Below are 27,890 nucleotides of genomic sequence, written 5' to 3'. Positions count from 1 at the left end.
TTGCATGGGAATTATTTTGTAAGGTATGAATTATTACATATAAACTTACACCTGAGACTTAGCTGGCTAAAATAGACAGCTCCTGGTCAGTATACATAGGGTTGTGATGTTTCTTATATTTTAATTTATCACTCTGGCAAGTCAGCCTTGTGCTTGTTACCGCTTGCTAATCAGTCACCAGTGAAATCAAATATTGTATGTGATTAAATGAACCTTGTAACTGAAGTGCTAAGTTGTGTCTTTTTCAGTATTTTTTAATTGATTTACAAGCCATGGAAAAATCAGATGGAAGTTCTTAACCTACAATCAGAAAGCAGAATAATATAAAGGAGAATAAAAAAGTGTACCGTATGCTATGTCCACATGGAAATAAAAATAGTGTTTCTTTTTCTCCTCTGTGTTTCTGAGGTAAATAATGTATTAGGTTTTATATACTACACTGTAGTTTAGTATAGAGATTTTTTCTTTTCATTTCGTACATATTTTGTGCATATTTGGTACAGGTGATATTTGCTGGTCAGCGTAGTGCATAAGGCGGTCAGTGGATTCCTTTACTTTTAGGCTTTGGATGCTCATACCTGTGGTTTCAAAATAAGAGGCTTTCCATGCAATTCACTCCAGAAAAATATGTACATACTTACTCCAGCCTTTAAAATGACCTGGAGGGAGTACATTTTAACATAGTGCAAGTACATTTCCTTGTAGTTCACTACTTGCAGCAAAAGTCATACTGTTAGGACTGCAAGTTTTCTAGTTTGCCCCTTTAGCATTTTCACAGACACAGAGTTTTAAAGACACACTTGAAAAAGGAGGTAGCATTTAAGCCTTTAAACTTGAAAATCACAGTTATATGTTTTGCTGTATTTTGTATTTTTAACGACTCCAAACTACTTATCCTTCAACTGCCAAAAAAGCTGAAAAAGTGGCAGCTTTATCTTTATTGGTCACAATTTTCTTATTACAGAAAACATCCATTGAGACAAATTACAAGTGCTTTGAATTTCTTCCCTTCAAGACGGAAATAAATAAACACTTTCACCTTTGTTTCACTAGAGTAGATGATATACATCCCTTCTTTTTCTTCCAGATTTTGTCGCCATCTCATATTATCATTCCGGTGCACACCACAACAGCATGTACACCATTACTTATGTTTGTTTATGTCTTTGGGCTACGTGTTTCATATTTATCAGTATCAGTTTATCAGTAGCAGCAGCACCTTGACAGGACTTCACCTCCAGCCCTTCTGATCTATTACGCTTTTTGAGCATTACGTGCACAGACCCCACGGAGCATTTTGGGCTGTCGTATTTCAGGCAGTTAGTTGTACACCTCAGGAGTCAGGGGAGGCTGCCTTCCTTATGGATAAGGACTCGTGTTGGCTCAGGTGGGTGGCAGCGATGGCCACTGAAGGCAGGTGTTCCAGCCGGAGGAAAAATGTTCTAAGCCAAATGGGCCGTTATGCTATCCTTGTGTTACATGGATATCATAATGTCTCTTAAGATACATGGAGGTGCTGTACCTCAGCTGCTAAATTCAAAGCTGTTTCAGCTAACTCTGAAAACGTGGAGTAATGGCACTGAAGTTTTACTGTTTCCCTGAGCATCTTTTTTTCTTATTTTTTTTTAATTTTGTGAATGAATCAAGTCTTCCCTGGAAATCATGTGCTGTGCTAAATGCACATAAAACATAGACATCTTTATAAGTTCCAATGAAACATAGATTAAAATGGACAAGCCTAGGTTTGAGTACACAGAATTTGTACTTGTTTCAAGTACAGGTAAAACTTGTTTAGCTGTAATCTCAATTCATAAAGAGCAGATCGTTGTTAAGACACATTATCCTAAAATGTGCCAGTGCTGTAGAAAAAGCACTGTTTCGAGTGTGAAACTGTCTAAACACACTTTCATTGAACAAAGCATGATAATTGCTTTTATTGTAGATGAATCCTTCTTTCTTCTTTGCTTTTTTGTTGTTTTGTTTTTGTTATTCTGCATTTAATGAAAATAGACTGTAAAAACGCATTCTCACCGGGGAGTGAGATCAGTGCTAAACAGGCACTCATGACATTATTCTATAGGCGGTGTTTCACAATGCCATAGAATTTCCTGTTTAAATTTCTTTCTAAGTTAAGCTCGGGAGACCTGAAGTTAAACATAAGGTGTGACTGGGATCTCTACAGAGCAGGGTAGCACAAGCTCTCAGGTGCCCATTCTCCTGCTTTTCGGTTTAGGACATAATGCCTATTTCGCTTTAGAAACTTGAGAGAGCAAAAGAAAGAAATTAGAATTAGCTGCTTTTTTGTTCTTTTCAGAAGACTGGTAAATATAGGTACAGCTGAGCTGCTATTTGTTAGATTGAAATGCACAACAGAAAAATTCAGTCTTGCCTTACAGAAAAGATGGTGAATTTTGTACAGAGCATTTTCACCAGTGGTGTTGATATAAAAAAGAGGTAAAATAGTCAATATACTTGTCGGTGTTTCTGGAGTCTTAGAAACACCATACTGTCTTATAAACACCATACTGTTTATACTGTTTTTTTCCATTTTTACTGACCTTACCTGAAAACTTCTATAAAAAAAATAGTCTGTTTCTGTTCCCCCCCCTTTTTTTTTAAAGGAGGGGGCTTCTAGTAATTAGCTGGATTTACAACAAATGGCACACAGACTGTTAGCTCTGCATGTGTGCTATAACATTGGTGTTTACCCTATTATATTGCAATTTAAGTATGTCATAAAGTTTTATCAGTGATCACATAGAAATAAGCTGGAATGCAGAAGTACTGACCATGAAATGTTAAGAGAATACGGTTTGAAGCAGTATGTATCGACTTTTGTATTGTGATTATTGCTTTGGTTGTGAAAATTATAATAGGATACAGCGATATTCCTCATTTATATTTTGTGATGGTTGGGTATTTTTAGCAAATGAGTTGTCAGCAGAAAAGCTTCATTAGACCCATCAGGGTATCTGCCCATGAATAACGAATCCCAAACTGTACTGACAGTTTCCTTGAGCCAAAATGATGGAGCACCTCTGACAAAAGCCATATTGTGCTCTCCATGTGAGGAGTATGAAGAACAAAAGAGACAGTTTGTTCTTAATTTGGTCAGGTTAATATTGACACAGTTAGCTTAGAAGAATCAGAAGTGTGTGTAATGTACATTTACAGTGATCTCTTGGGTAATTGGCTGTTGTCTTCATGAATCAGAAAGTGTTGCTAGAGGTGGAGAAGTTACAAATTCTCTTTGGATATTTCTTGGAGATTTTGCTTCTTTTAAAGGATCATCCACGTTTGTAGTCATGTTAACTATACAACTGAAAAAAAGAGATTCCTGTAAGAAAATGGGGTTTCAGAGAAAGAAGTTTCACGACAATACACAGCCTCCATAAAATGGTATTTCTCAACAGAAATACATAATAACTGAACAGGTCACATTCAAAAATGCTTCAAAAGTCTGTGGATTTCTTAAACCTTCTCATCCTGTTTAGTCAGATGATAAAAAAATATTTGTCATTTCAGAATGTTCACCATATTGTAATGTTGTAGCATTGTATAAACTATTTACATGCATTAGTCAAAACAAATGCACAATTTTATAACAAATTCGAAGACACTAAATTTCTCCAGTATCCATTTGCAAAATATATTTACTACTAGATTCTATTTATTTCAAGCATATTGCATTTCAAGTATACTTACAGCCCATTTTTTTTTATAGGTTACTTAAAGGGCATTATGACATCTAATAATGTTCACATATGCTGTTTACCTGCTGTACGCTATGCAAATATTAATTAATATTCAAGCCAGCACATGCTAATAAAGTAAGGAAAAGTAGTATACGAATGAATAGCTGACTGACCTTTGTCATGGTTTGGCTGTATGTCAGTGTATTTCCTACTATACTAATTCATCAACAGCATATTTTACAGTGCTTGTAATTAACTTGGGATGTAGCAGCTTAAGTGTTGAAACGATTAGCATTTTTTCATTTCTGAAGGAAATGTTTTATTTTCTGTTAGCATTTACAATACATGCAGCATTCTGGTTGTTTACTTAGGTTAGCAAATTTGTGGAAGAGTCCATATGTCTACCACGTCTTTCAATATATAGTCTTTGGTAATTTATAAGAGTTTCTTGTTTACAGCTGTCTTCATTTGAATGTTTGAGTGCTTGTGAAGGGAGTAACTGAGTTGCGTTGTTGGTCCTAGTTTAAAAGAGTAAACTTTATGGATGTTTTGGGGGGAGGGATAGAATTAAACAAAGTTTTTTAAAAAAATGATTACTTAAATTAGTAATATTTATTAACATCAGTAAAATTACCTTTGCTTATTTTAAAATTAATAGTTAATTTAATGTTTTGATTAATAGTCCAGTCAACCAAAAAAAAAAATAATGACGTAGTCATGACACTGTAAGACATATAATCTGATCCTGCTTTTATTCAATAGCTTAGTCAACAGCATTTTCCAGCAAATTTATTCTTTGACCTCTTCTTTTATCAACATCTGTTTGCCTTATGTTTAATTTCTGGGTGCACTTAGTGAAGTAACAACTTACGAGAAACATTTATTATTGTTTATTAAAAGGACTGTTTATGGGAAAATTGAGCAACTTACATTGCTGGCTATTATTTGAATACTAATTGTTGCTTAGTAATAGCAACGTGAGAAGCTTGTATCTTATTCCTCATGCCACAAAATTAATAGGGTCTTGGGTTTTATACCTTTGCTGAATAAGGACTTGTTTGTCAGAAAGTTTTCTCATTGACAGGCTATGGGTAAACTAATAGATGGGATGTGATCAGCATCATTTTGCTTGACTTGGACTGTGTTCTGACATACCTTAATGATTTCTTCAGTATTATTGTCAATTTGATGTCATTGTAATGACACAAATGAAACAAATAAATGTTCTTTTGCCCTCTTTCACTTTAAAATCCTGAAATAATTTTCATATTTTCCTTAAAGATGTTTTCTTTCAATGTGGGGTATGGTGCTGGCACACCTAAACTGATTCCCATGTTCTCTGAGCAGTCTCTTATCAGTTGATAGTGTTTTGAACCTGGCGGCACTGGTCCATTATGATCCCAGTAAGAAAAGCATGAAGACCCAGTGAGGTATCTTTTAAAACTCTGTTTATTACAGCTAACATTATACGGATAAAACACTATAGATAATCTTACATCCCTATCGGTGGTGGGAACCCTGAGGGGTGTAGCATTGAATAAGCCTCCAATCCATGCACAGCATGCTGGAGACACCCTGTTCATAGAAGACATTTCCACCTTGTGGTCATTTTAGCTATTATAGGGTTTTCTTGGAAGGAAACAACTCTATTCCTCATTTCTACTGTCAATCACAAAAGATGTTCATACGAGAACATTTTGCTGCACTGTTCGATAAAGGCAAGGTGGCACAAGTGATGTAATTGCTAGTGCCAAGTGGCTGCTGCCTGCAGGCTTCTCCAGTACACTTAGCTGGCCGAGTTTATTCTGTGCCCAAGAAATATGTGTAGCACAAAACAGCACAAAGGCCAAGCTGGATGTGAAGCACATAGAAAAAAATGTGTAGTACATAGCTGATCTCCTTCTGTAGCTTGTACCCAATGGAGAGGGACAGGTAGCCTCCTCAGAGTTAATCTTTGTGCCTTTCAATCATCAACATCCTGAGAACCTGAAGTAAAAAAATACACATTCTGAATAATGGTAAGTTTGAGAGCATGGAAGAAATGGATAGAACCTCAAATAGCTGGGTCACGTAATTACGTAGGCAGTACAGATCCATTATTGTTTATATTAATGTGGCCCAGTGTGAAGCTCTCCAGTCCAGTTGCTCCACCAGGGAAACATACTTGGCAACTTGCCTGCTTACAGCAGCAGGCTACTGGGTCACCTGCCGCTACATCAATTCCTCAGTGCTGCTCTTCATCATATGACATAAGTTAGCAAAAAAAACAGGGCACAAGGCAAATTCAGAATTTAGCACCTTCGGTGGCTTTATTATGGCCATTTGCATCTTTAGTTCCTTCTCTGACTGGTAGAACTGACCTTTCATTGTATGGCATTTGGTGCCACATCCTTGCTGTGGTAACCATTCCCACCAATAAATAGCTGCTAGCATGTGAATGTTGTTATCTTGCTCTATTCTATTCATAGGCTTGTTCTATGACGCCCTGGAGGTCCTTAGCCTTAAACTCTAGAAGTATACCTCTGATCACCTTGCATGCACATATTGACTCTCCAGTTGGCCGTGGTTGTGACAGGGGGGTTTTCCCTTGCCATGCAGGCAGGTTAAGACGTTCCTCCCTCAAAATACTGCAGAAAGCAGGATTTTTGGAACTCCCCAACCTACAGCTTTGTGAGTGCCAAATGCAGGCTGAGATGATGGCAAATATTATCTCAGTCAATGTCACTTTCCAGTTCAGTCACATGATTTTACCAGAAAATTTCTAATTCCTTACATTTTCAGCTGACACAAGCAATATGGAAGATAAAGCATCATAAGGCTTGAAGGACATTTTTTAGAATGATCATTTTTTTTATTTCTGTATAGCCTTACAGACCAGATCCTTGATTGGTCCATGTCCTGCCTTGTGACCTCCCAATCTTGAATTGGCTGTGAATAAATGAGATAAGGAGTTATCAGGGATTTTTAGGTGGTTTTGAATCTGTTCTGGTTCAAATTTTTTAGTCAAATAGATTTTAATTATTCCAGCTGCAGTTAGGAATGGGATAACTGAAGTACCTTTTCCATACTTAGGCACATTTTGGCACTTTTTCTAATATACCCAATGCTTGAGTCTTCAGAAAAACGTTACCGGTTTGGATATTTAAACCTTTTTCACCATAATTTCTTGCCATAACCACCTATTCAGATTTCATATCTGAATGTCCACCAGTAAACTGACAGCTGACTTTTGTTTGTGCATTAATCTCTGTGAATTTCACATAAAACTAATTTTTAGGTGCTATGCAGACATCAAAGTGGAACTTCATCTCTAGTCTCGGAAAAGAATCTACTTCTAAAGCATTTGACAAACAGATTTTTTTGTTTTCAGTTTAACTTACAGGGAGGGAGATGCATTTTGTGGACACATTTGAGTAGATTAATAAATAGTATTTGTATATATGTAACCAAAACAGTAATTTATCAGGTAGGAGACAGATGCAGGGGAATAACATGCCAATCTGCATATCCAGTTGTGTTGTGTTCATGATGAACTGCTGTTTATTCAGGGCCAGTGTAGCTTGGCAGCATCAGAACTATTAGCTAGAAGATGACAAAAAATTAAATACAAACAGCAGAAACATAAAGGAGAAAATAAAATTTGTAAGACTTTGTTCACTGGCAGTTATCAGAACTGAGGAGTGAAAAGAGACATTTATACTTTGTGCATTATGTCCCCAGGTGGGAAAGAGGGATGTATGGTTTATGTTCCAAAATCTGTATCGGGCAAGTCCAAGTATAAATGAGAACAGGAATGACAAATGCCGTGTTTACCTCCTGTGTATTTGGTGTGTTGTGTGTCTGAAAATAAGCTTCCTTTTTTTTTGACAAAAAGAAATTTTAAAACTAGTTTGCCTTACTCTGTCTTTATTTTGGGGGGTTATTGTTTTGAAGACTTACACAGATTTCAGAAAGCAGGAAAAAAGGAATCTAAAGGAATAATCTGTGGTAAAATTGTATACAATCATGTATCATAACGGATACATATAAAGGGATGCAAAAGTAAGTCAGCACATAAAATTTCGTTTTGAGTGCCTGATTTTGCACCTCAATACTGTTATTTTAACGTCTACTATTTCAAATGGAGTATTGACATGAAAAATTTCACAGAATATTTTTATTTTTCTAACAAAAAACGGGTTTTATTTAAGAAATAGCAGTAGCCCAATACTTTTGAGCAACCTTGCAAAAGCAAATAGCAGGAACAAGAAATAATTCTGTTTCAGCAGCAGTTTCAATAAGGCAAAACCTACATTTAGTGTTTTAGCGTTTTTCAGAAATAAAAGTCTGTGCTGTGAGACAAGTTCTTGACTCTTTTTAAGCACATAGCTGTTTTGACAAATGGAATGGAATTCTGTTGCCAGTTACAGACCATGATGCTTATTAACATTTCTGGCTATTTCCAGAACAGATTTGGATGGAAAGAGCAAGGAAAAGACACTGACATTTCTTTTAATTTCTTGCCATATTTCAGGACTGCGTGTTACACAGGAGTCTCGTTGCTGATCTGAAAGCATTCATAGATAAATATGGGTTTGATGTACTTGTCATTTTGGCCAACTGCTTGTCAGATGAGAAGCAAGCAAAACGACAAATAGCCGTATACTCCGAAAACTTAGAGCTAGGCAACCAAGTAAGTACCTGGAAAAAGAATCAAATGATGTCTTTCCTGAAAAAAAAAAGTGGTTTTTTTTTCAAGTAGCGTATACTAAAGCATTGAATAATTAAGTGGGGTCAAAAAATAGCAACAGTTGGCTGGCAACTGAGAAGCTATTTGAAATGTCTGCATTATTTATATGATGCAAAATGAAAGATTGTGATATTTATGATTATTTCAGACCAGCCTAATAGCAAAATTGTACAGTTACAAGAAACACAGAAAGAGACAAGATTTTTCAGTTTAGTTAAAACAGAATGATCTTTTTTCCTACAAGTTTTCGCTTGATTCTGTATTCTGATCTACACAAACGTGTCTTTGGCAGTAACGGGTGAGCAAACACATTGTAAATGGTAATGACCAGAACTCATCTATGTGTATGTTATTGCTAAAGAATTTAAGCTCTGAAATGAAGCCAAATTATTACTAGGAAGTTCATTTATCCAAAGCCAGGTGCTGTCCATTTTTTTTACTATCTTTGTCCCCAAATGGAAGAAATCATCTCAGTGGCAACTATTTGAACCTTTTTCTTAGTCTTAAAAACTTCTGATTTTAGGAACAGGTGGCTAAATGATTCTATTGCTTTCCAGGTCAATATAAATGTATTTATTTTATCAATCTAATTATCCTATTGTATAAATACTTTTCTCATGTACTCTTAGGTGTTTTACTCAGATTTCTTAAGGCAACAAGTAAACATTTATTTGGATTTTCTTTTCCTAATGAAAAGTGAACTTGAAAGTCCAATGGTATAATTTCAAGTAAATAGTCTAACCAATTATATAATACATATTTTGTATTGATCTTCTATTTTAATACTTCATCTATTTAGGGAACATAATAAGGCTGCTACAGCAAAATGGCCAAGAAATAGATTAATAGGAATAGATAGGTATGGCTATGTTACATGGTGAAGTACTCAATATGTGCCCTTATGCCCATGATTGCAATGGCTTTTGAAACATCCTATTTTTCAACAGATCTGCTGTGAATTAGAAGAATGTCAGAATCCTTGTTTGGAGCTGGATCCTCTAGAATGTGGATGTGACCAAATTCTCATTTATCATCAAGAAAATTCTTTGGTGACCTGTGATCAAATTTTTCTTCTAGTTAAGGAAGTTATAAATAGAAGACAACCAGAAATGGTATCAAACAGTAGAACTTCTTCTACTGAAGCTGTTGCTGGAAGTGCTCCACTTTCACAAGGATCTTCTGGTATTATGGAGTTATATGGTTCTGATGTAGAACCACAGCCCAGTTCTGCCAATTTTGTAGAAAATCCACAAGACCTAAATGGATCTATGCAAGCCCACGTTGATGTTAATGTAGACCTTGTGAGTCCAGACAGTGGATTGGCTACCATTAGAAGCAGCCGGTCTTCCAAGGAGAGTTCTGTTTTCCTTAGTGATGATAGCCCTGTTGCAGAAGGTGCTGCTTCCCATCACAGTCTTCTGCCTGGCTTTGATTCCTACAGCCCTATTCCTGAAGGAGCAATAGCTGAAGAACAAAAACCTCAGTCTGGGGAAAACAGCAATAACTTTGATCTTTTCAATTTTGATCTAGCACCTGCGGTTACAGCTCCATCTGAGTCATCTTCTCATTCCGTTGATTGTTCCCCAGCAGAAGACTATTTCCTTAATAGTGATTCATCAGAAGGACAACAACTCACTGTGCAGAAAGAACTTGATGAGGCAAACCTGCTAGAAAATGATACAGCAAATTATTCAACTAACTTACTTATGAGAACAAATGAGGAAGACAATTTAGCTGAATTTGATGAGAATCCAGGAGAAACATGTGAGAAAACTTCAAGTTTGATCGATTTAGGTGAAGGTGGTTCTTCTTCACCTGAAATGTTGAAATCTGCTGATTCAAGAATTCCACCAACTCCTATGAACAGTCTTGTAGAAACTTCACCTTTAGATAATGGGCAGCCTTTATTTTTCCCACAAGATGTTGTTAAAAAAATTAATGAAATAGATGGCACAAATTATTCGCAGTCTCGTGTTAGATATGGGAGCTGGTGGGATGGCTTTGACCTAGAGTCCAGAAATGCTGATACATGGAGTTCTAGTGAGCAGGAATCTGTATTTCAGAGCCCTGTGTTCTGGAAAGATTGTAAAGAAAGTCCCTTGCTACGAGAACATATTGATAGAAGAGCCTCAGATTCTATATTCCTCCAAAAACAGCCAAAGCAAATGGAATACATGAGAGCAGGTCTGTGGGATAATCAGTTTAAACAAGATAATTGGAACCATGAGAATCAAGAGAAAAACAGTGAACGTTCACGTTTGCAAACTGCTTCTTTAGAGGAGACAAAGCAAGAACCAGAGAGCTTTACTGACCCATGGAACATCAGTCAGCCAACACCTGTGATATCAGATGCATGGTGTAGTGGTGAAGACAAAGCTGGAAACTCGTATGAAGTCTGGACTAAGTTTGATGCAGGAGATATTGCTAGATCCTCAGAAAATGTATGGAACATGCCCAAACTGGACAGAGAAAAAAAATCCATGAATATTCCTGAGGAATGGACCATATCAAAAACTAGTTTATCAGATTCTTCAGAAATCACAGCGGACAATGAGACTGAAAATCCACCTATCCAGGTATCTCCAGAAGCCTGGGATAAAGAAAGATATTATTCAGTAGAAGAATATGGAAAATCTGAAAATACAAATTCTGTTTTCAACAATATGCAAAATAATTCCAAGCTGCAAACAGAGGAAAAAACTGTATTTGGTGACCCGAAACATAGACCAACCCAATTTGAAAACATAGAGACCTGGAACATGTATGATAAAAACATCAGGAACAAAGTAACAGAAGTAGTGGTGCCGTGGGAGGATACTTTCTTGTATAAACACTCAGATCTTAGTTCATCAAACATAGGTGAAGATTTAGTTCTTTCTCCACCAGACACCAATTATTCAACATCTGATTCATATGTATCACCTACATATGTGGAAGATGAAAGAGAAAAAGAAGATGAAGATTTGGACGAAGGAACAGTTATTGATAAATTGATAAACCCAAATTTGGCTGAGACAGATGTGCTTGAGAAACCAAATAAGGAACTGTTATCTCCTAGAAACATGCCTATTGCAAGCACTGGAAGCACAGACATCTGGAACACTCCCCTAAATAACGTCACCCAGTTACAAAAAAGAAATTCTGAAATTATTGCTCTTTCTGCCTCAGCTAAACCTTTCCTTAATTCAGAACAAATAGGTGATCATTGTTTTTCAACTGAGGTACATGCCAGTGAGAATAACTTGTCTATATCTGAAAACAGAAGAATAGCACCAGTATGCAATCAAACAGTGAATGACTTATCTCCGCCACAGAATGAATTCAATACTAGAGAGATTGCAGCTGAAAATGTAGAAACAGTCAACAGTGTTCCTGTAGAAGGCACAGACACATCTACGCCAACTTCAGACATTGGGAATGGTTTGGATCTGAAAATATGTGACTTGGGGAGTGAGATACGTAGTAAGAAGGCAGCACAAAACTCTGCTGATGCTGATGAAAACCTGGATAGTCAAGATTCAGCACCACAGCTGAACTCATGGAGTTTACAGAGTGAGCAGGGTTGTGAGGAAGGCTGGGACAATGCCATTGTCATCTCTCAGGAGGAAAAAGAGCAATATAAGACAACAGATGAGACACGTGAACAGCAAGTTATTAGTGACATTTGTAATAAAGCAGTGCAAGAGGAAAGTGAGTCTTCATGTAACGCAGATTCAGAAGAAAACAGGTCAACTACTGACGTTCCCAGCTCCCCAGAAAAAATGAGGAATAGTGTTAGTTTGGAAACATTAGTCACAGAGAATGAGTCGGTTTCCAGTCAAAGCAATCCAGTTAGTCAGGAAGAGAGGAAAGACTTGTTGCAGAATAATGTAGAGTCTTCTTCCAGTGGTTCTGAGGAAGGCAGAAGTTATGAATCTTTTGATGACTCCAAACCACAAAATTGCAATAATAGTGAAAGATCAGAGCTCCTTTCTAAGAAAGCTGAAGAGGAGACTACAGTGACAGAAGATGCAACAAGTCCTGAAATAGAAAGTATCTCTGAAAGTTCTGATAAGGGTAGTGATAATCCAGAAAATAATTCTTCTAAAATGCCTGGAAGCTCAGGCATCGTTAATGACTCTGGTAAGAGTGGCTGTCACCTAGCCACATCAATTCCTTTGATGTGGGAAGCACAAGAAGCACTAGGAGAAGTGAAAGAGGGCTTACATGAAGTGGTTCCTAGCCATCCAGGCATTTGTAATTCTGAGTTAGTAGCTGTCAAAAATAGCTCAGAACTGAACAGGACTCATGAAAAGTCTTTCATAGATGAGTTTAAGAAGAGTCCTTCTTCTGAATATGTCAGTGTTCCTGACATTACAGATATGTCTGTGGTAGAAAGTTCCTTTTCACATGAAATAGGTTCCGTGAGAAATGAAAACTCTGAAAATTTAGAACCTGCTAATAATCTTTGCGGAGAGCCATGTGTAATGCTTAGTGACAGTTTTCCCCAGACTCCTTGGGGTTCACATCCATGTGAAGATTTGCCATCTCCTGGAACAAGTCCTGAGACAAGTGAAGTCCTTGAAATGGCAAACACCACAAGTAGTGTTTCAAAGGATATACAGATCAAAAGTTATTTGGAAGAAGACAATGTGTGGAGTGATTCAATAAATGATTATGCACACTCAAGTGGAACAAGTCCTGATTTAAGTGATACATCTGTGAATGTGTGGGGAGACCTTCCAGTTCCCAGTCATCAGAAAAGAAGTAGGGATATGTGGGATATTAAAAATAATAAAAATCTTGAAGATGCTTGTAAAAAGAATGCATTTGGGAATGAATGTGAAGAAAGATTTGAAAGAAGCACTGACCAGAACAAAGTTCCTAACAGCTTAGATTTTTGGAATGCCCATGTAGATGATGATACTGTATCTTCTTTATCAAGTCCTGACATCAATGAGGATTCAGAGAATTCAGAGGCATGTCCAGAAGTGATTCATGAAGATTCCATGTATCAAAAGAAACAGCACAAAGTATCTGAAATTGGAGAGGATTATGCTCAATCCAGTGCAACAAATCCTGATGCAAATGAAGACGATTTAGATGCAAAATCCGGGGTGGGAGAGGTGGTCCGTGTGGGCCTGGATGAAAATCCTGAAACAATTAAAGCTGGGAAAGTACTGCAGGAAGACTTGACTACAATCCAGCATAATGAGACTTCTGAATATTTAGGTCACTGGGAAACACTTCAGAAAAAAGGTCAGATGAGTATTTTCAGTGAAGAAACAGGTAGCAGAGAAGACTCATATTTGTATCAAATGAATGAAGATACTACACCGACTTTTGCTGTTGGTGATAAAGAAGAGTGTTCTTCAAAAGCTGTGGACAGGTGGAGTATGTCGTTGGAAGCTGATTTAAAAACTGATCCAAAATCCACAGTAGGAACATTTGGTTTTCCAGATGACAGTTCAGAATGGTGGAATTCACAACCTTGTGAAGAAAAACAATTGGAAGATCAGTATTCTGTTTCAAGTCACTCTGCAACAAACCAGTTAACAACTAGTAAGGAGGACTCCTGGGTATCACCATCACAAGATGAACAACTAGCAGAAAGACATTTCACTAATGCAAGTAATGATGGAAATCATCCTTCCCCCCTGTACTGTGATGAAAATGAAAGGCTAGTACATCCTGTGAATATTCCTGATAGTCAAATAGATCAAGACGCTGTACAGTTCAAAGAATTTGATCCTTTCGTACTGCATAGAGAAGAAAGGGGCTTGAAAGAGCCATTGTTTCCTACGGATGAGAAAAATCAACTGATTGCACAGAATCCTTTTTCAGATGAGGAACAAGGTATGCCAAACACACCAGTTCAAGAAATCACTGTACTGGACCTACCAAAAGACAATGAGGGAAATGCAAGTCTCATTCCTCGAGAACAGCAGCAGGAGACCTGTGAAAGATTACACACTGTGAAAGTGCATGACTCCCTGACAGATGCTTTCACTGTAGAAGACTTATCTTTCGAAATGACAGAGAAGTCCAGTCCAGGATGGAGTATATTAGTTCCCCAAACTGAACTTATCCCAGATATTTTACAGGATAACACACAAGAAAGTAATCAGCTCTTTTCAGTGGAACCTGACCTGTGGACTAGTGCTGAGCAGATTGTCACTTTGAAATCAGATGGTGCAAATCCGGATATATTAAGTCACTGTGACCAAGACAATAGTTCAGAGGCATCAAGCAGCCCTGATGTGTGCCAGGAGCATGAAGCTAAGCATGCCTCTATCCCATCTTCTCAGATTGGGGTGGAGCCTGAAGACAAAGATAGTCAGCCAGTTCACATGTGGTCAAGTTTGAGTAAAGAGCCAGCTTTTGATTCAAAGTGTCAGTCAGTGATGCAGGAGGTAGAGACACAGTCTGAAAATGGAAGCCCCCAGGACTATGAAAAGGGAAAGACCAATGAATCCTATCAGCTAATCTCTTCTAATACTCAGGAGCCTTCTGAATTTGCAGTTTTGGAAGAATATGGTCTAGAAAATAAACTTGTTACTGACCCAGTTCAGTCAGATGAAATTACTAATGAAGTTTTAGAAGTGATGTCCTTAGATCTAAAAGACACGCTTCATGAAAGTTTTACTCCTGCAAGCCATCAAGGAACACCAACTGATACAGCTGAAATAGCGACCTCCCAAATGCATTTGGTTCCCATGGATTTCCCTCTACTTGATAGGTCAGAACAAAGCTTAGAAGAAAGTAATGCCTTGGCTGAAGTTGGAAAATATTCTGGTATTGACCATACAGCAATAACTGGTGATGAGCTAGACATGTCAGAAGAATGTGTGGATGAATCTGAGATGGGGGCAGAAGATAGCAGCAGGAACACATCAGTGACTAATGTCCCGGCAAGCACGTATGGTGGAATGAACACACTGACAGTAGTAGGCAGTGAAGTGGCAGATGGGGAATCAAAGGATAAACAGATATTCTTTCCCGAATCCTTTCTGCCTGGTAGTAATGAAGGTCATGAATCTGATTCAAATAATCTACTGGTTGATGACACAGCAAAAGAATCTGAAGATGTAATTGAAAACAATGTTCCTGTGTTTAAGGAAATGTCCAGTGATCAATCACCATCGCACGTATCTTTTGATGCTGAACCCTCTAGCAGCGGAGAGTGTGCAAAGGATGAGCTCTCATTAGAGCAGCCATTTTGTGACAGTGTTTCTTTGGAAACACCTTTTTCACTGCCAACTCCATTGGAAGGTGCAGAAGGCATCCTAATGACCAAAGACAGCATTAAAGATCAGGTGTCTGACACATCCACCGAGTGCCTTCAGGAAAATCACACATCAGTACTTTCACTCTCCGAGTCTGAAGTAGCTCTAGGAGCTTCTCAGATTTCAATAGGAAAATATGAAGCAGAAACAACTGATCTCAACTCACCGCCAGGTGGAGATAAAAGATCACCTGATGGTAAGAAAACCTGTTTTCCAGAGCAAGTTCATAGGACAAAGAAAGAAGGAAATGTCTGGAGTATTACTGCTGAATGATGGGGCTTTGAGAGAAGTTTGAAGTTTGTGTGTCTCCCTGATGTACAAAACTCTGTACTTTGGGCAGACCTCTAGCATCACCCTTCTAGACAGATCTAAAGCTTTTAAACATTGAAGTAGGAACATTATTTCTGTTGTTTGTACAGGGCCTAGCATATGGGGCACTGAATCATTTCTCCCTTAGGAATGATTACAGTGTTAATGTGTAATCTTTAACAATAATAATGATGATGATGATGCTATAAAATTCAAGTACACATTAACAGAGCAAAGCAAACTGAGAAGAGCTTTATCTCGCTGTACTCATTTAAAGAAATCATGGTGACTGAAATAGTAATTCAAAAACTAAAAGGAGTTTCTGTTTGCCTGTTTTTTTAGAAGCTGGCACTGACTCCCTACTTTGTAGGGAAAATAAGCCGAGAAATTCCTCTGAGAGCCCTGAACTGAAAAGCGCAGAGGGTAAGGAAGATGTGAGGATGCAGGTGCACCGAGATCCAGCTTCACTGGAGATGGATTACATCCTCGTTTCTGAGGAAGAAAATACACCTTTAACGAAGGATACCCTTGAAAGAAATGAGAGTGATTTTGCATTTCAAGAAGCTAATGTAGCTGAACAAACAGAATCTCATGAAGACTTTTCACCAGGCTCCTTGGATACCTTTCAGCCAATCTCCATTACAAATGAAAGGGAAGATCACTCTGTAAGTGGGACTGAATGGGACTCTGTTCACTTAGAAGAGAAAAGTTCTGTTGTGCCTCAAAAACTGGATGATGAAAGGAGATCACAGGAAAGCCACGGGCAAGATGAGGACTGGATTATATTAGGCCAAAATGAAGTCAGTGAAGACATTCAGTCACCTGAAGAAATTTCTGCTGAGACAGAGATGCCAAAATCAGGGTCTGGACATTCTGGTGAAGAACTGACAGGTGTTGTAGCAAAGGAATCAATTCTTGACACCTTGGCAGAGGTTCAAGTAGAAACTCCCCTTCAGAAATCTTTTGAACATGAAGGCTATTCTTCTTCAGGCAGCCTGACCACCAAGAATGAGAGTTCAGGCATTGCAGGAACACATGTGTTGCAGGTGGTTGGTGGTGATGGTGCAGGGGAAGCAAATTCTCAACAGAGACTTGGAAATAACGTAGCAACAGAACAAGAAATGAAGGAGGAAACGATGCTTCTCAACAGAGAAAGAGAATCAAGTCAAAAATCAGGGTAAGGAAAGACCAACCTGTTTCCTTTCAAGAGTCTTCTGTTCACTTGTTATCAATGTTATTGAAGTATATGATGTTATGAAGAGATGGCAAGATTTTCAAGTCTGAAGCAATAATTATATTTACATGATTTAAGTATCACTATATTCCTCCCTTTGTAAAAAGATAGCCTTGGTTCTTGTTTTCTTGATATGAGTCAAATTAGAGTTGTTTTGCAATGCAGGAAGTGTGTAAGGCCACTTCCTTGCAGGAATAAGTCTCTCTTCCTCCTGTGAAATCCCATAGACTTCATAATCTACCTTTAAATCTGAAGCAGATGTGGTCAGGGAACACAGGCCAAAGCCAGGTACTGGTGGTATCGCCAGTCCACGTGCAATGACACTGATGAGAGTAGGGAGGGATCGAAATGACGTACTGTCTCTGCCTAATGCAGAACTGCTGGGAAGGAAGACAGCAGGAGGTTGAGGCCTGGGGTCAGAAAAAGTGCTGCTTATAGAGGCAAGAAAAGGACGATGGAAAATTATGCTCTTTGTGGTTATTTCCAAGCTGTAGTCAGGTCTGAGAAGCATTTCTGTCTGTTCGGACTGGACTGGCAGTTGAGTCAGCTTAAGTATATTTCCACCTGCCTTTGGGTGGAAGTGCAGCCTCTGTGCTGACAGCATTACTGCCGCCTGCTGTCTCTCTGCCGTGTCGCCAGATGGAGAGAGAGAGGACCCTCTTACCTCCATTTACTGTAGTGTTTTGGAGAGGGTGCTTCTGTTATTGACTCCTTATCCTTTACGACCAGGAGGTTGTTAACTGCTACAGTGGACTTCTAAGGTAGCCCCAGAGAGGCAAGTGTGGAAGGCTGACCTCATTTCTCCTGGGCATCTGCAACTGACATGCTGCAGTTTTACAAAAAGGAACCCAGCGTTGTGTTTATGCAGTGCAGTTCTTGTGAACAGTAAAAGAAACTTCCCAGTACACATAAAACTAGGGGGTGCAATGGCTTTGTGCTTCTTACTGCTTTTGAACTGCACTTACCCAAAAGAACATACATGGTATGAAACATATTGTGGAAACATATTGTTTGTGTGAAATGCAAGACTGATTTTTTATTTTTTTTCAAGTTTCTCCCAAGCACTTGTGAGTTCAGTATAAAATACACGTCACATTCACAACCTCTATTGCCACGTTTTAATTGGCTTGCAATTTGTTTTAGACTTTTTTTTTTTTTACATTTTCACTAACAATTTTGCAATTTTATCAGTAGGCTTTTTTTTCCCTTAAAGGTGGCATGCCTCCGTATGACAATATAACCGTGATAACAGCATGTACAAATAATCTGTGATAGAAAAGCACAACTTTTTGCTGCCCTCCTCCCCACCACAAACAGTTCACACTTTATTATGATTTCAGGAATGAATAGTTCAATAGCCATGATTTATTTTCCCCAACTTGTTAAAATATGTCCCTTCTAAGCACATTTTCACACATTTTTCAGAGCATATCATTACCACAAGATCAGACACTGTTATAGCTGAGCTATTTTTAATATACAGTAAGTGCTGGCTTCATCCTAAACAGAAACCCCAGTCTCAGAAAGTCTGAAATATGATGATGTTACTTGCAGGCTTAAATTTAAGTACTTGTGTAGGACTATAGGTTTTCTTGACAGACAAGGTTTTGAGTAGTGTACAGAGCATACTTTGGCCTCCCATGCTTGCCCCTGGCTGAAATCACTTTGATCTAACTGGACGGACAGCATGAAGAGAATATGAGATGAGAGGGGCTCTGTTTCTGCAGGGCAGTGGCAGCTTTTATTGATGCAGGTTAGCATCTGCTGCCCTCAAGAAAGAGGCAAATCTTCAGAAGGGTAAGCAGAAGATGAGCACTCCCCAGTTCTGTATGGTCTGAAATAAACCAAATGCTGAGTGCTTGACCTTGAAACTATCAACAGTAGAGCTGGTTGGCACAACATTTCTGTTGCACCCAGTCCTCCAAGCTTCTAATTTCCATTCCAGAAGGAAAAGTAGAAACTTTGAAATTTTCTACAAAAGCGAAATCTGGAAGAAGCAAAACAAGCAAAAGCCCCAAGCAGCTGTTTTGAATCCACATTAGTGTGTGGAAGGGCCGCTTGGGATTTGCGGATCTAGGAAAACTAAACGTCCTTTCACTTTGAGGTGGTTTGCTCGTTAGGACTAGTTCACACCCTAGAAGTCATCTTCCTCCATCATCTCTGCAGGGTTTCACTGGGAAAATCAAATGATGCACGGTTCATCAAAACCAGCTAATTCCAATGAATAAAGCTCATTTTTGACAAACCAGTAATTTCTAGTGAAAAACTTTACATCCAAAAATACGTACCACCTCTGCTCAGAATAAACAGTGAATGACACGCGAAAAAGGAGAGGTTGTTTAGAGGTGCTGGCTAGTTACAGGCTTGCAAATCTGACATGAAAAAATCATCTGTCAACTCGTCTGTCTCCCATAAAGCATTTTAAATTAAAAGCAGATGTTGACCCTGCTTAAGTCACACTGATTAATTACATGCAGGCAGCATCCCAGGGTTTGACTTGCCATGCTTACGTGCCCGTGATGTTCTTAGAGAGGAAAAGAAAACTGGTCTAGGTATGTGATGATTTTTATAAATTGGCCCAATGGAGTTGAGGTAATTTTGAAGCAGTAAGATTCTTTGTTAGATACCAGAAGAAAAGAATCTGATTTTTGAACTTAAACTGGTACTAGAAAAATAATTCCTGTGGCCATGGATTTATAGGGGTTTTTAACATCTTATTTCTATGAATTGTTAGATCCACTTTGAGAAGAACTCTGCTGTTCTTTAGGAATTTCTGTAAGTCTCCAAAATAAAACCTTGACTCTTGTACACCACCATAGTTTGCATTGGTGTTTCAGATGTAGGCATTCATTATTCCTAGAGCTTGGTACATTCTTTTAGGCTGATTCCCACATTAAAGTCCAAAACTGGAACATGTTAATTTAGGAGTGTTTTCAGCGGAAACTGAAGTTCATGATGGACTATGGTGCATCCTGCAAGGAAAGGATACAGTATTTCTTGGTATAGAATATATATACAGTCACTATAGCTTCCACTGTAGGCTTTTTTTCTTATCTGACTCAGAAGTTAATATTTGTTTAATACCAAATGCCTTTTCAGTGGATAGCAGTGGCTATTTCTGTCCTTAACAGTAGTGAAGCTGAGGCCCAGAGAAGTAAAGAAAAGCAAGGAAGTTATCCAGCATCCACATTAACAATTATGTAGGAACCAGTAAGATCTACTTTCCTTTGTGTTTATGTCTTGTTGTTAGACTTTTTTGATGGTAAGGTCTGAAATCTAATGGAAGTCGTCTTCTACCATTATTGTTATTACAGTTATTGCTCTTGTATGAGGATTTAATATCTAATAGAGATTGCCTTTACAGTGCTGTTTTCCCCTCACTTTCCCCTGTGCTTGGTAGCTGATGTTCAATAAACTTGCAATAAGCTTATGTCTTTGGTCAGTCAGATAATGACTTCAGACTTCTTAGGGGATAGCAGAGACACATGTAGATATCCCTACACATGCCCACAGCATGATCACAGAGGCCTTGATTCCTTTGAAACAAAAACCACACACAAAAATATTATGGTAGAAACGATAAAACGCATATGGAGATAATTATTTCTAGATTATATGTCAATTTCATTACACTTCTTACATAAACAGCAACAGATATGGTAGAAGTGTGTAATTAGCAATGCTTTCTAACACATTTCACTGACAATTTAAAAACCAAAGTTCCTTCTTAAAACATATCTCAATGTGCAGCTTGTAAGCCTGAAATAACTGCTCTTCTTGGGTGACAAAGTTTAAAACGACATGATAGAGCAGAACTTCCAGCCTATGGGAGGTTAGCACAGAAACACTGGTGTCATCACAGAAGAGAAGAAACTAAGGCTTTTCTTCTGTTCTTTTTGCAATAGCATTTCTGGATGGCCTGATGGTGTTCATCATCAGGCTCTGAGTCCACCAAAGATTTACATCTTTGAAGTAGGCTTTGGTGGAACTGAATTGAAGTAGGTTTGGCAGAACTGAAGTCTAAGTAACTGATACTCAGCTCTCAGAAGTGTCCTACTGCCTGAATTCTTGTACTTCTGAAAGGCCATAATTTTGACTCAGGAAAGTTTCTTGGATTCTTCATTAAATATGACTCTTGCCTTGACTGAATAGTCTATTTCCTAGTTTATGGTTAATTAAGACTTCTCGGTATCATAAAATTAAGCACCCTTATTCTGAAGGTCTGGCTGGATAGCTAGAGCTGTTCTGTGCTTATTTTTATGTTTTGTCAAATATTTTTTCTTTATGCAATTAAGTTTGCATTCTGAACCTCTAACTTCCATCTCTGTGATAGTGCTTTTAGAACTGGCTCCTGAAGCCAGGGCTTTCTGTAGTGCAGCCTTTGCTTCCTGCAAGGAGGCTTTCCTTGTGGCCTTCTGATTGTTGTTTCATATATAGCCTTGGCAGGGTACAGAAATTAGGTTCCTTTTTTTAGGTATGTACTTCACCTTCATGTATTTATGTATGGCACAAACACAGTACCTCTGAAGAATAAAGAAACTCATCATTTGTACTCAAATAGATGATGGGGACATCCCAACCCACGGACAACTGAAATGGTAGTCCAAAGTTTATGGAGACATTTACTCAGTAACTTACTTCTCAGCCCTTTTCTGAATCTACAGTTTATTCACATGTCCCTGTTTAGAAATAACTTAAGCTCCTGCTTGCAAACTGTGCTGAAGTAGGTGCCGTTGGTAGTGGAATAAGAGTCAGTAAAGCATGCAACTTGCCATGTTTTCTGCTCTCATCCAGAAAGTGTCTGCCACTTTGTCTCAGAAAATTGACAGTTTTGTAGAACAGAGAGTTAAAGTTTTGAAACAGAAAGCATAAACAAAAAAGAGAATGAAGAAGTGCATTAAAGTCTTGATGTCTGCTGGTCACTGTCCCCTTCATCCTAATGTCAAGCATAACAACTCTAGCTGTTCAGGTGGGTTTTAAGAAAGTCTGTGGCTGGTGGTAAAGTTCTTCCTTCCTGTCTTGTTTTTCTTCTGCAAGAAAAAGCAGCAGCAGGAAGAGAAGTATGAGGATGCTTGCTAGCATTAAGACACTGAAGAAAATGTATAAACCTGTCTCGGTAAAATACAAACACCAGAAATAATAAACCCTGGAGGTTTCTTTGGCCTTATAAAAAAGTACAAAAAGATTTGATATCACATTGTTAATGTCACTCTTTCCAGAAAGAAAATAGCTTTTTACACTTCTTTCCATAGCTGAGAGTGACTGCATTTTAAAAGGAAGAATTTGTGGAGTGCCGTACGAATATTGGGTAGGCAGAATAACATACTTCGCTGCTGCTGCTGTGGCTGGAGCTGTGCCAGGAGTAAAATTTATGAAGACTGGAGGTCATTTTCTTCCTGACAGAAGCAGCCCTGTCTTAGAGAGCTGTATGAAGCTTGGTGGTAATACAGTGGTCAGGAGGCAGAGGGAGAACACCGCAGATGGCTATGCTAGCTTCTACCTGCCAGCACACTCCTACGGTTGTGTTAGTGGTTGTGTATACCATATCATTCTTGCTCTTTTCCTTTTCCTTAGTAGGAAGAGTTAGAAAGAGCTGAGGGAAATACTGTGAAATGATGTATTGACTTGAGGAATAAGAAGTAGTGAGAGCAGTAGAAACAAGGACACTGATGTTTGGAAGGTTTGCGGGAGAGCTTGGAAAAACTGGTGGCAAAACTGAGCAGAAGACAATTTATTTTGTACAACTACCAAGATTTATTTAACCCACTAGAATAAGGCTTACACAAAAGAGAGCTTCATTTATCTTTCTGACAGCACGTTCTCAAAGAAGCAGGCATCAGTCTTTTTGGCGCATTTGTATAGTGACTTTTTAGAAAAGATAGTTCTTCCACTGTTTCTGTCCAAAATATCTCTCTGTGACCATTGCTGTACTGCTGGCTATTGAAATTGCCCAGTACTGTAAGCAATCCAGCTTTAAGAGAAGCCTGTTTTCATCACATTGCCTGTAGCTGGCAGTGAATAAAGATAATTAAATATAATGAAAGAAAAAGCTGTGACTATTTCAAGATTAATAAGAGTTCTGAGTCTACTCTGCTACCTCTGTGATTTTTCCAAATGCACATCATGTATCTCAAAGGTATTAATGTTTCAAGCCAAATATCAATGTCCAATACTGGACATCCAGAACTAAAATACTGACAGAATGGAACCAGAGAAAAAATTCTCACTGACTCCAGTGGACCAAGGGTTTCACCCAGTGTTTTCTCAAAATGTCACCCAAAAGCCAGGATAAGGCAATGAATTAGGGAGCCCGAGTTTGCTTTTTGCTTTAATGGGCAATGCAGGCTCCTATATATAGGATGCCTAAAGCACTGAAAATCTGGTGTAAGTCTAAGGTCCACATTCTGCGAAGTAACCTTTACTTCCCTTTGGATGCCTCCGTTTCCTTTTTTCATTGCATACCTGTGTGGCTGTCATCTTTCACTCCTGTCAAGATTCTTTATTAATTGGCCAGATTTGCTGGAAAGCAGTTTCAGGCACTCTGGGGACCAGGCACGCTGCTACAGTGGTGCTTCCAGCTCCTGCTGAACTACAAGATTATGGACTTGAAATGGGAATTGAACTCGGGTCTCCCACTTGGTGCAGCACAAAGCATGACAATTGACTAAACACAAGGAGCATACTTCAAAGGTTAAAAACAAACACTTAAGGAAAGGAGCAACAACTGCGAAGGTTGCTTGTAGAAAAGCCCATGTAAATGAAAGTTAATGCCTTGTAACGAAAGTAGAAAAGCTAATTGAAACTAAATAAAATGTTTAGATTGGCATGTGCAAGAACTCTTTAATTTTGCTGAGATTTCTTGAGATTTCAACATTCATGTGAGTTTGGGGTAGGATAGTATATAATGAGTGTATTTTACGTTATTATTTATCATACCATTATAATCATTATAATACTATACATTATGTATTAGAAGCTCTATGCTATATATTAGCTTTTGCGAAGGTGTTGCTTCTGTGAAAATAGAAGAATCCCTGCGACAAATTCGGAGCAGGGAAGTTTCCAACATGTAGCTGTAAATTCATTAAAACGTTTTATTTAAAAAAATAGTAATTTGTAATAATCTATTTTAATGTCAGTGAATCTCAGTGCTAACCTTTTTTATTGATGGAAGTAACAACATATGCTGTTCATGCATGGGCTTTAATAACATCATTTTGTTCCCTCTACTTGATTTGACCTATGAAGTCATGACAACCATCTTTTTTGTTATCAGTTTTGAGGTGATACAGTATTTTCCATCACCATCTGGAGGTTGAAAATTAATTAAAACTAAAAACCCAGTTTTCCATTGCAGAGCCAGCTGTTAAACAATAGCAGCAGCCAATATGGTGATCACATTTTTGTAAAAACAGCATTAACATTTACATGCCAAATACCAAGTACTTTATATAAACCTTTTAACAAGAAGAGAACAACACTTCAGTGACTGAAAAACAGTTTTAAAAATACCTAAAAAAAATTTCAGGTAAAAATCCTGAAATTTTACTTGTATGGTGAGATTGGTCTGATAGAGCAACTTTCTTAAAGCAAGAAGACCTAGACTATGCTAGTGTGGTTTAGTGGTCGCAAGAAAAACTCCCCCACTATTCAAAATCCCATGGTTTTCTGAAATAATTCACTATATAATTTATTCCAATCAGTGTGATCAATGACATGAGATTTCAGCCTAAAGTATTAACGAGCTTTGAAACAACCCTGTTGACCCAGACCTGACTTTGACAGTGAGCCCCAGTGAGCTTAGTGGGTCCCAGCAGAGCGTCCCAATGTCTCAAAGATGTTCTGTGTCATTCTGAGCATGGAGGATCAAGGCCATAGCTTCTGCCGCATTACTAATATCATAGCTTCATTATAATCATGCTACTAATGACTTCTATTGTACATAAATACTTTATAGCTCTATTTCCTGGATACAGCTTCTGGGTGTCTGGACTTTTGGTTTCAAATTAATTAAAGATTGTCCGGTTGAAAAAGTGCTAAAAAATATTCCCATTGTTGGAAATTTTACTAGCTGACAGTAGCATCGGAGATCACATCTGCAGCAGTGTCCTCTTTAGAAATGTATTTTCACATCAGTAATGATTTTTTAGGTTTTTTTAAATGCTTGGTGTTGGCCTGCTGTTCTTGCTGGGGGCTGATTTCTCGAGAGATCTGCAGCAGACAGGTGATGATGAGAGCTTTCCCTGTAGGATCACTAGTACCATGAAGAACAAGGTGGGAGCCACTGAATTTTTATTTGCCCTGTGCTGTAGGTGAGCGTGGAGCTGTACTGACAAATGAAAATGGGGTTAGGCTTTCGTTTGTTCTTGACTGCTTATGGCCTAGCAGTTTGATGTGAAAGCATCTCCAGCTCTCACGTCACTCGTCTTCAAGGAGGAGTTGCGTGGTGTGAAGGGAGAAACTAGCTGAAGGTTAGGCTCTCCTAGGGCCTGTTGCCTTGCAGTTTTACCCCCACAGGATTGCAAGGGAATAGGACTGAAAGCTGTTTTGCATTTGGAAGGAAACCTGGAGTTTCTAGGACACTACCCTGGACAGGCTTTTATAGAAGGAGACTGTGGGACTGCACTGCATGGGAAGAAATCTCCTTCCTTCAAGCACGCCCGTAAGAAACACAGTCAAGAGCACAGGCCGTGAGCATTGCTTTTTGGTGCTCATACAATTTGTGTTCCCAGAATTCACCTTGCTTTCTGAACTGGTGGTTGTTTGGTGGTTTTTTGTTTGGTTTGTGATATTTTTTTTTTAAATTTGCATATGCACTCCCATAGCTGAATTACAAACCGAACAAATTATGTAAAGCATGTTTGAATATGCATGTGCTCTATAATCATTGATGCAAACACAAATAAGGGCTGAGACGGGCTGAATCCGTAAGAACTTTTGTCATGCAGTCTCTCATCACAACCTTTCCTCAGGCTCTGAAATGAAACAGCAGGGAGCTTTTCACTACTGCCAGCTGACTCGCCGTATCAAAGTTCGGTGATGCTCAGACAAAGCTCCACAGGGAACGTGGGGGAAAAAATAATTTTCATGTCTGAAGCTCAGCTCTGCATTCATTTAAGCGTTCCTTTAACCAAAGCCCGGTAGCTGCTGTTTCAGGCAGCCAGCTATCTGAAGGCAGGTGATCACCCTTATTTAGCAGTACCACTAGCCACGTGACGAGAAAATGGTGGAGGATCTGTATTCCTAGTAAACTGCTACAGAAAGAAGGATGCTGAAGTGCAGCAGTAAAGCATCTTTATTATTTTCCCAATAGAAAGGCCTCTTCAAGTCTTTAGAAGGTAAGCATCTCTTTACTCCGAGAGGCTGATATGCAGAAGATTTTCTGATTAACGGCTCTATTGTTGCAGTTACTTTAGACAGAAAAAGGGGAGATGTTTGTCAGCAGGATGCAAAGCACCCAGGACCTCATTACTGAAAACCGGGCAGCTGTATTTTAATTCTGTTGCAGCTCTTTATGAGAGGAGCTTACATCAGTTCAATGGGATTTCTTTTGTCTGAGCGCAGGCACGGTATTTATAATTAGGAAACAAAACTTCACTGCACAGTCACCTAGCACATTAGATTATTTTTCAGCTTGTTTGCCTAGCTCTGAGGGTACGGTGGGAAAAAGAGGAATGAACGTTGAGCGCTGTCAGAGGGTAACTTCCTTTTACGACTGCTTAATTACTGGCATAGTGATTGTTTGTGATAGCTCTTATTGTAGCCTACTTGACAATGGTATTGTTTTCAGGCTTTTCGCTATCAACTGAAGCATATAATTTTTGATTTTTTCGCAACGTCCTCTTAAAATGTTGCAGTGGACAGAATATGTAATCTTTGAAGGTTAACCAATCAAGGATGCAGCAATAATCTCAGTGGTAAGAGAACTGAAAAATTACCGCAAAAGTTGGTTTGGTTTTTGGCAGTATTTTTGTTTAAATTTAATTACAGGAGCTTGATTCAGCTCCATTCAGTTGTTTGCTTTTCTGTCTGTGAGGAAAGAATGAAAATATTCTTCCGTTTCAAGTGTGGTAAGCAAACAAATGACAGTGACGTACAGGGGGCATTGAAAATGTGTAGAATGTCTAAACATGAGCTACTTAGAGCAATGCTGAGAAGAAATGTATGCAGGCATGTTAGGTGTATTTAGCCAGAATTATTCTAAGTAAGTGGGGGGCAGGCAGAGATGTCATTTCTGGGCTTAGCTTTATTGATACTCTTGGGAAGCAGAGATGGGATGAGAAAGAGATGATGCTCACAGCTCTAGCAACGTGGTCAGGAGGCAGTAAGACAACAGTGGGAGTCGGAGGCTGGGGGCGGGGGACACAACACAACACGACACCACCCCAACCCCTACCCTGCTAAAACACTTTTTTTCCAGGGCTGATGTGTTCCTCCCACTACTCTCACCCATGCTCTCCACTGCTATCACTTGTAGGACAGGGGAGTTCTAAGGTCTAAAAGAACCTTTTTATTCCTGTCTTTGACGAGTCTGGCTGCTCTTTGGCATAAATCTGGACAGTTATTATAGAAAATTCGTGTAGTCAGAGACAAGTCTAGCTTTCGCATTAAGTTCACTACTTTAAAAACTTAGATCCTGTTACAAGCAGTCTGTTTAG

At 38.6% G+C, this 27,890-nt stretch overlaps 1 protein-coding gene across 4 annotated transcripts in view; it reads left to right on the top strand.

The window, feature by feature from the left end:
* The window catches only part of PRUNE2 (prune homolog 2 with BCH domain), a 145,307-nt gene that overhangs the window by 76,562 nt on the left and 40,855 nt on the right, over window positions 1-27,890 (top strand). For all 4 annotated transcript variants that reach the window (XM_074569594.1, XM_074569596.1, XM_074569595.1 and 1 more), the window contains exons 7-9: window positions 8,209-8,367; window positions 9,372-15,885; window positions 16,341-17,175. In XM_074569594.1, the coding sequence (XP_074425695.1) occupies window positions 8,209-8,367; window positions 9,372-15,885; window positions 16,341-17,175 (7,508 nt within the window). The remainder of the gene's footprint in view (window positions 1-8,208; window positions 8,368-9,371; window positions 15,886-16,340; window positions 17,176-27,890) is intronic.

The sequence above is a fragment of the Larus michahellis genome, chromosome Z (assembly GCF_964199755.1).
Source record: "Larus michahellis chromosome Z, bLarMic1.1, whole genome shotgun sequence".
In the NCBI taxonomy this organism is placed as follows: Eukaryota; Metazoa; Chordata; class Aves; order Charadriiformes; family Laridae; genus Larus; species Larus michahellis.
This window is presented reverse-complemented; position numbering and strand designations above follow the sequence as displayed.